This window comes from Amblyomma maculatum, unplaced genomic scaffold (genome assembly GCF_055883805.1).
Source record: "Amblyomma maculatum isolate TAMU_Amacu unplaced genomic scaffold, ASM5588380v1 scaffold_28, whole genome shotgun sequence".
NCBI lineage: Eukaryota > Metazoa > Arthropoda > Arachnida > Ixodida > Ixodidae > Amblyomma > Amblyomma maculatum.
Genome location: NW_028146753.1, coordinates 967,473 through 976,431, shown reverse-complemented (window position 1 = coordinate 976,431; position 8,959 = coordinate 967,473). Strand labels below are relative to the sequence as shown.

The window sequence follows — 8,959 nt, the reverse complement described above, 5'->3', positions numbered from 1 at the left end:
CAGTTGTACCCTAAAATAAAAGCTCACATTAAAAGATCAGTTCCACGCTGATTACTTCCGTATAAAAATTTCATGCGATTTGCTTTTTTTTTCCGACAATATTGGTACAAAACAATTCGCTAAATGACGCCTGCCGCTTGGTTAACTTTCAGATGAAATGTATTGTATAAAATATTTTAGCGTCATTTGCGCCTACGGCATATTTGTTCGTGTCCCTTGGTCTTTTAATGCTGCTCTGGCTCTAGTGATCTTATGACTTCAGTAGTACAGAAGCGTATGTAACGTCTTCACGGGACGAAATGTGAATCTGGAGCACATTTGGATAAATATTCTGGAAGAGGTTTTACTCTCAGTTCAGCTATGGGCTTCCTTGCAGTAATATGTCCAATACTTATGATCATGGCGGCTGTAGTCGGTGTGAATGCTCGGGGGGCACGAATTTCACCTGGAGATAGCCTTCGAAAGTACCAAGATCCAAGAAGGGTAGGCAATTAATTTTTGCTGTCTGGGAATTTCACCTTTTTTTCATATAACGTCTTAAGAACAGCCTTGAGTATAAAGTTATAGGTATTGCTCATGCGGAATATTTTTAGTATAAAACCATACAACTGTTTATTGTATTTCATATTTCCACTCAATGGGGGGGGGGGGGTTACAGCCCAAACAGAATCAAAATATTTTATATTGCAGCTGTTATGATTTTCGTTGTATGGTGTGGTATTAATAACCTAGAGTCCAAAGAGCCACGTAAATTATAAACGGCACTATAATCGAGAGTTCTGCAATAAATTCTACGGCATAGATGTCTAGACTTTGTAGAGAAAATGGGCAACATGCATTTCGCTTACATTCAAATTTCATAACAGGAGCCAGTTTTCAAACATCGTGGCCTTTTTCTAGCGTTTGAGCAGTAAGCCAAGTTGACTGAGTCATGCTATTGTTTTGTATTTAAAACAAGTGACAGAGTTGTAAAGCCCAATAAAATGTATAAAACCTTAAAAATATTCTAATGTACGAAGGGGAAACGTTTGCATGAGAAACCTACATGTGCATCTGCAATCAATCAGATATTGGGCATGCTCCGTCGATAGAAGAAAGCGATGACTTCTGAATCCACGTGGATGTGACAAAGATTTAATAATTCAGAATAAAAAAAAAACCTTCGCATGTTCATGTATGGTCCAATAGTAGTGTATAGCACTGAAGAATGGCAATTGTTTGTTCAGGTCTACTGTTCCCAAAAAGAAAAGAAATTCCCAGGTGCTGTAAATGGAGCATCATGTATTCAGTTTTGTTTTCTTGCCTCATGTGCGAGAAATCATCAGAGCGGAAAAGATGTGAAAGGCATTGTGGAGGAATGTTAATTGAAGTTTGGTTTCCTATTTGGGAACCAAAATAATTGCTGCTAGCTCCGATATTTTAATACCCACTAGAATTTGGGGCACTGAACAGATAATACATGGCCCCTTTAAATATTTTATTCTCTTTTATTGATGTATGCCTGTTCAGTGATTTAAATTACGGGAATTTCTAAGCAAGGATGCAGAAAAACAGCTGCTTTGATTTAACTTTTATTTCGCGATCTCCTGTTCACTATCTTAATGGAATGTTCTTGGCAAGTTGTCGGGAAGTGCTCTACGCCTTGTGGTGATAAGCAATTGTTTAGTTATATACAAGATTCCACTGGAAGCCTCTGTATTTTAAACCAAACCGAAGTGTCTGATCACTGTTTATAGAATGTTGTAATCTGGAGGAAATACTTTCGTAGAATCTCTGTCTGAACAAGCCGAAAAATCTTAAAAACTTACATTCGTCCTATACTGCTGCACTCAGTAGCATTGCCCGAAAAGCAGAAGAAATACCACAGGTCTGCTCCGTTCAAAAGATGTAAGCAACCAGAAAAAAAAAAGAACAAGCGAAGTGAATGTTTGGGCATTATTTAACCGTTGAAAAACTTGTGAAATAAAAAATTGCGAAAACGGAACTAAGTAATGGTGTCGTATGATCAGATAATATTCTACAATAGATGTCAGTCACTCATAAAGGGCTTCATCTCCTTTGTAGATGAAGCCATTAGCTTTTGTAGCAGGTGCGCAAAACAAATTTCCGCTTTTCCGCTGCACAGTTAACTTTCTCACCTCCTTCACACATCGAAAAGTTTCGATAAATAGATAGATATGCTAGGGAAGCATTTTGCGCAATCTTTTGAGTTTCTTACACTACAATTTTAAGTGGAAAACATCTGAGAAAAACAATTGGCCGGAAATTACCCTCCTAGCATGTGAAGAGTTATATTCTCTGGTACACAGACTGCATGCGTCCTGAAAAAATATTTATAAGATACTGACCTAATCTCAGTACCTCTGATAGAGGCAGTTGAATTTTTTTATTAAGTTAAGGTTATGTCAATCAATATCAGATGATAGCAATAAAAGAATGCTTCTTGAATTTAAAAGCCTGAAAACACACCGCAAAGGTATGACCCACTGCGCTCACAAGTCATCTTGTGAAATATCTATAAACCGTTCTGAAATAGTCGATTATTATTCGTTCTTGAGTTTACCATCTTGTTGTCATCTACTGGTGCTGTTTCAAAAAGTATATTATGGCACTAACTGCTTGCTCGACTCTAAAACCCGGCATGAGGCGTTTCATACACTACCAATGCTTTTTGGTAGTTTCTTTAGCATGTAGATGGAGTGACATTGCAGAGAAGGTTGCAATTCACAGTGAATTAGTACGCTAGGTGTCCATGGCAGCATGCTTAAGGTCTCAAAACTTTCCTCTCATACCGCTCTTTGCTTAAATTTTCTTAAGGGAACGGGGCACCTAAGGAATGTGTTCTAACTACAGCACTGTTCATTATAAAAAAGACCTAGATCGGCAAATTTAGTGCAAGCTCCTATGTAGTCTGTATAGGTCTACGATTTCAAACTGCATGCACATATTAAGCCTCTCGAAAAATTGCAGAGAGATGCAGGTCAGATAAAACTAACCAAGAATCTTGGCATAAAGAAACGAATTGAAGTGTTCTTCACCTGTATCAGTTGCTCTCTTATTTCTGAAGAAAGCTGTATAGGCTTACTCTGATTGAACTTAAATCAAAGTGTACCGTGTAAAACAAGAAAATACAGGGCTAACGTTTCAGAAAGCAGTAATCTTCTTAACTTGCGTAAAATAACTATATAGTCTCTAAATATATGAGCATAATGAAGGTGCTCTGGTGGAAACCTCGCGGTTGGTCACAGCATGCCTTCTACACATGTCAGGCTCATGTTCAGGATACGGGTGTACGGCCTACTGCCTACTTGGAACAAGAACATGGTATCTAAAACAACTATAGCTAATTTAAAACTGATGACTTCACCTTTCGTTTGGCGCAAAGCGCACAACTACCATAGATAGTCATTACATTTAAACAAATTATTTCCGCTCGTCTTCCTGCATAGACTGTTTTACTTGAGGGAAAGAGCGCTGCGTCAGCTGCTGCGAAGGAGTGATGGACAAGATCCTTCTGACGACTCTGGCAGACAGGTCGATGCCTCAATGAGATGTTAATGAAGCGCATAAATTAATGTGGAGCCTGTCGGCTCCAGGTAACCTGGCAATCCGCTGCTCTCGTATTTAAAACATTTGCACTCAACAGGACCGAAGTGGTAAACATTGTGGGGCTAGGTTCACGGAAACCAAGATGCTGCCTAGGGCAAAGAATACTTTGAAGCGAGAGATTATTGAAGCATTTAAAATTATTTCAAGCCAAGAGGGGGAGTGCGTGAATGTAGTGTCTGTAGCGCTCAGCAGGCAGGAATTGCTACTGCTTCGTTTGCGTGATAGGACAAGAAGATAGGTGCTTTGTGCCATTAATCTTGTTTAATTTATTGCTTCAACATTTTTTCTCTGAATTACCTCCAATTGTTTTATTCTTATCGTCCCTTTCGTTTCTTGTTTGATTTGTTTCCTTTTGTTCCTTTCTGCCTTGTTTTTTCATACCACAAATAAATAGCTAGTTGGTAATGTGCGCGTGCGCGTCATCATTGCGAATGTCTAGTAGTTATCTATCTCTTGTATGTGCATGTGTGTGTGTGTGTGTGTGTGTGTGTGTGTGTGTGTGTGTGTGTGTGTGTGTGTGTGTGTGTGTGTGTGTGCGTGCGTGCGTGCGTGCGTGCGTGCGTGCGTGCGCGCGCGTTTGTGTGTGTGTGGACAATACAGTGGCAGAAATCTTAAGATTAGAGATGATGCTTGCCTGCCTGACTTGCCTAACGCGACGATCCATTACTACAGCAACAACAAGTTTGGCAGAGAAATCTCTGAAGAGTACTGCATTGCTAGCAACCCAGACAAGTGTGTGGCAAAATATTTCTTTGGGTTACAGGGTAATGAAATAACCTTCCTTGGTAAATGTCTTTCCTTGCAGCGTAACACTTGATGTCTTATTTTTGATTTTCAGTACTTTCACAGAATATCGTTAATGTGTTTTCAAATAAACCTTCAGCTGTTAGGCAGATCCCATGTCGTCTTCTGTTTCCTTGGTACTTTATCTCCTTTGTGTCCTTCGCGGTATTCCACAATATGTATAACACGATATGTTCATCATATCTGAAAATGATATATGCCTTTATCACGTTCACAATGTGCTTGGCGAAGAATGCTAAACGATCTAGTCTTGATGTAATGAATGATGGACGTACAAATTGATATTTTGTCTGTTGTATATGCGTTCGGCTTTGTTGCAAGAAGTAGACCTTGTATTCGAAACGACGGGAGCTAATGTCAGAACGTCCACTTGTTATCAGCTAAACGAATCTTCCTCATATTGTATAGCAGTCGAACGCCTCGTTGTTACATGTCACACTCTCAATGAGGCGACAACACATGATGAGCACAAACTTGAACACGTAGCTGGATTATTTCGGCTGCGGGATAATGTACGTCACTGAATTGAACTCCGAGTACTGTAACTGCTTGTTGTGACACTGCCAAATGCAGCCGTGTCCATGCCGAGTACTCATTTTGCAATGGTCATTTCTTTGGACGGAAGAATTCAGATGGGCAGATATTATATTTTATATAGCAGATGAAGCATGTGATGCAGTATTGTGTGTGACACCATGACAAACGTTTTTATGCTACAAGCGATGGTGCAGTGTTTCATCGCTGAGTAACACGCCCCAGCACATTAAATGTGTAGCTAATTTCGCTTCGATTATGGGGCTTAAAGTGCCAAAGCAGCTCAGCTATGAGATATGCCAAAATAGCACGGGGGGTGGAGTCCCCGGGGAATTGTTACCACCCAGGGCTCATAAACGTGCCCTAATTTGACCAGCACATGAAAGTTTTATTTTCCCTCTATTCAGAACCCAGCGCTGTGGCCAACATTCCAGTACGCATCATTGAGTGAAGCAGTCGAGCTCCCTGATAATGAGCCGCCGCGGGTTAGGTGGAGATTTTTCAGGATAACGGGACAAAAATATGTTCGTGTTTCATAAGGATACCTTCGCAAATTGTAAATAATCATCTGAAGTAAAGTGTTGCTGAACTGTTTACTGTAAGCTTATTTACCGTATTACAGATACTGGCAAACGAGAGTACAGTGTACCTACGTCAAGCACCGAGTGGCTGGGTACGCGACAACGTAATGTGCATGTTGTCAAAGTTTCTGCGCATTAAAAAACAAGGGAAGATATACGAACGTACAATTGAATTTTTCGCCCCTGACATGTAAGTGGTAGAGCATTTGATAATTTTGCATACATTTGCATGCGGAGAATGTCTCTTGTACGAAATCTAAAACGTGTGGTTTAAAGACTTCTATTGGCGAGGCAACCTAATTATTACCCTTAGGTATTGGGCTTCTAGAGGTGCACAGTAAACAAATGGAATGAATAATTTTCATCCCTTATGCCATGTGAAGCAGGAAGCCTTTAATCTTCAGCGACACTCGAGCAACACGCACGTTATAAGTTCGAGAGCTTGGGCGCGCTAGGGGATCACAATTTGAGGCTGGAGACCATTTAGAATCTGCCAGAACCCGATATAAAAGCTCTATTCCCAAATCCCGCAGACACACATCTGTGGCTAAAATAAAACGTAGCTTTATATATATTTAGGGTTTCTTCTCAGATGAAGTGGAAGTTTGCGTGCGGAAGTTTTCGCGCAGGAGTAACCCGAAAATGAAACCAACAACGAGTATTCAGAGACAGCAAAAAAGGACAACCATAAAAGAAGACCTGAAACAAAAGAACACTTTTTGTGTTTTCTACAGTTTTTTTTGTGTCGTGTCTTCTTCTGTGGCTGAATGTTTTTCGCTGTCCTCTTGCCGAGTGTGATTCAGGAAATGGCCGAGCACCATATATTATTGAACGAGTTTTCAGTTAATGTAATTTCTGTTTAGCTAAAGCCCAATAAATTGCGCCTTGAGATACCCATTTTCATATAACGCCCTCGGAGGTGTAACTGACGACAGTAGCAGAGATAAAAACTGATTTTACAAGTAATGTTTTTGGACTGCAATTAACAGAAACATGGCATAGCAGAGATGTGTTCTATGTCAACAAACACTAGACAATATATTTATCATGGGCACAAAGAACTCGTTCAATACCATCTTACCTATACCTGCCACCTTGCGTAAATACGTTTAAACTGCATTTGATTAACATATTGGTGTGGGACCACACAATGCTCACGAAAGGTTAATTTTTCCAACAAAGAAATCACCTTCTAAGTCAGCTTAGAATGTCTAGGTTCAGAACATCAGAAATATGTACTACATGTAGGCCGCTCGAACCAATTAGTAGCCGGCATTGCTGGCAGCCTCGAATTATGTTAGCTTTACGCCATAGTCAGTATTCTACATGCGCATTTTCCCCTGTAATATAATGAGTGAAGTCCAGCATTTTGAGTTATAAATTGTGTCCCTGTATTGCATTGGGCATGGCTACCAACTAACATCTTCCCATGAGTTCAGCCTAAAATTTACTGTTCAAATCCAGAAAAACGTCATCTTATTACCTCAACATTCATGATTACAAGGAAACGCAGGATGATATAAGTGCACACCAAGCGGTCAAATGGGACGGAGGGCTGATGAAGGGATTCAATTTCTACAGCTGCTTGGTAATTTAGCCATGCCGGAAGTCCATTTGTAACAACAGTGCCTCCTTATTCTGATGCTATCTGGTGTTAAGATACCGTGCCGCCAAGTAAAGGTATTTTCTTCGGTTTATGAAAGCGCATATTTAAACACAATTACTCATGCAATATTTTCCCCCTACATGTAACATTCTATTTACCACAAATAATACCTATGTACTCTTGTAGGCCAGAATATAATCAAGAATATTTAATATTGTGTATCGAAGATTATGGAGTTGATTCGTGTTTATGTCGAGATATTTGTACATTGAAATTTGCAACTGAACAACGAAATTTGCTAAGTAATTATACGTTCTTCAAAACATATGTATACATTATTTTGTACGCACTTTAACGGAAGGCACAAAACGAGATCTTAACAAAATTGCAATAGTAGAAAAGAGGTCATAAAAAATTTAGATATTGTTTGACACAAACTGGAGTGATATATATTCGAATTCCTTTACTTATTGCGTGTGTGTTCTATGGTGGCCTGAAATTTTGTTAACAATCCAAAAGTTGCAACTGGCATTATGAACTATTGTGGCTGGGTCGTCACTTATTGCCTTGTTGAGAGTGTTTCATGAACTTCAACATATGTTAACGCGCCTTACTACGGGCAGTAAAGGAATGGCACACCACGTAACGTTTGCGAGTTACTAATATAAAAGTCAACAAAAAACTACGAAAACGTATGGTTATCAGGCGAAAAGTAGTTATGGGCTCACAAACGTTTTTATACAGGCATGAACCCTGTATTCCGCAAAGAGTGCGTTCAAGAATCACGAATAGGATGGAGATCAATAGGCTCAAAAAACAACATCCAGTTCAGCTGTACTAAATGTTTTCTTGGTATTCGGGTTTTATTTAAAACGATGCAAAAGGAATGCGGCACACAGATACTTTTTGATTTCCAACTGCTGACGAGGCATGCGGACACGCACTGGCCAGGTGACACTGCCGTCTATTAAGCTAAGAATATATTTTTCAAAATTCTACAGCTCACATCTCAAACGGCATGCTCTTTCATGCACACAATACGTGAAGCAGGCACATTATTTTAATCTACTTGAAATTTTGTAACATGTAGAGTTGATGGTCAGCATTCATGTCCAAAATATGACCAATGGGCTGCTTCTGCCATACCTCTACATGTGTTTTCGACCTAAGCCACAAGGCAAGCCTAGCACCGGTCCAAAATGTAGTAATTGTGGCATTTCAAATTTTGTTTTCTCATATAATGTAGAAAATAGGTAAATAATTATTACTTTCGTCTTTTGCAGGAAAAGTGGTCTTGAATATGTGTGAGTACATTGTTTAAGCTTCTATGGTTAATTAATATTATAAATATGCATAATCATTAAATACAATATAACGACTAATTCATATTGGGTGACACATGCAGTGTATTGAAATACAAAAGATCACTTTGGGCTCACTCTCATGTACTGAAATCGCCTAGTACACGGCTGCCTGGATTGCAACCTGCTTTGAGCGTGCGTCCTTGCTTTCGGGAGTTAAGTGTCTTAACCACTGAGTAACCACCGTTTAATTTGAAAGGTTTACCGAATTTCACATTTTCATAAACTAATACATTTCCAACCTGTAACATCAAACTAAAGGTTTACTAAATGCAAAATGTTATCTGAAACCAACCAAGGTAGACGCCAATAGATAACTCAGTCCTGGAGATAATGCAAGATTCAACACTCAGTACGGTACCTTTACGCTCCTGCTAGCCTAACTAATACGTCGCATTCTTGTAAACATCTCGTTTTTCATATACTTTGCTTATGCAATCTCCTGTCTTTCTAGACTTTGGGCA

General features: G+C 39.4%; 1 protein-coding gene across 1 annotated transcript in view; it reads left to right on the top strand.

Moving 5' to 3' along the window:
- Nucleotides 1–399: 399 nt before the first annotated feature.
- The window catches only part of LOC146170902 (uncharacterized), a 30,900-nt gene continuing 22,340 nt past the window's right edge, over nucleotides 400–8,959 (top strand). The window contains exons 1-3 of the mRNA XM_084586720.1: nucleotides 400–483; nucleotides 5,570–5,718; nucleotides 8,418–8,438. Coding sequence (XP_084442846.1) covers nucleotides 400–483; nucleotides 5,570–5,718; nucleotides 8,418–8,438 — 254 coding nt within the window. The remainder of the gene's footprint in view (nucleotides 484–5,569; nucleotides 5,719–8,417; nucleotides 8,439–8,959) is intronic.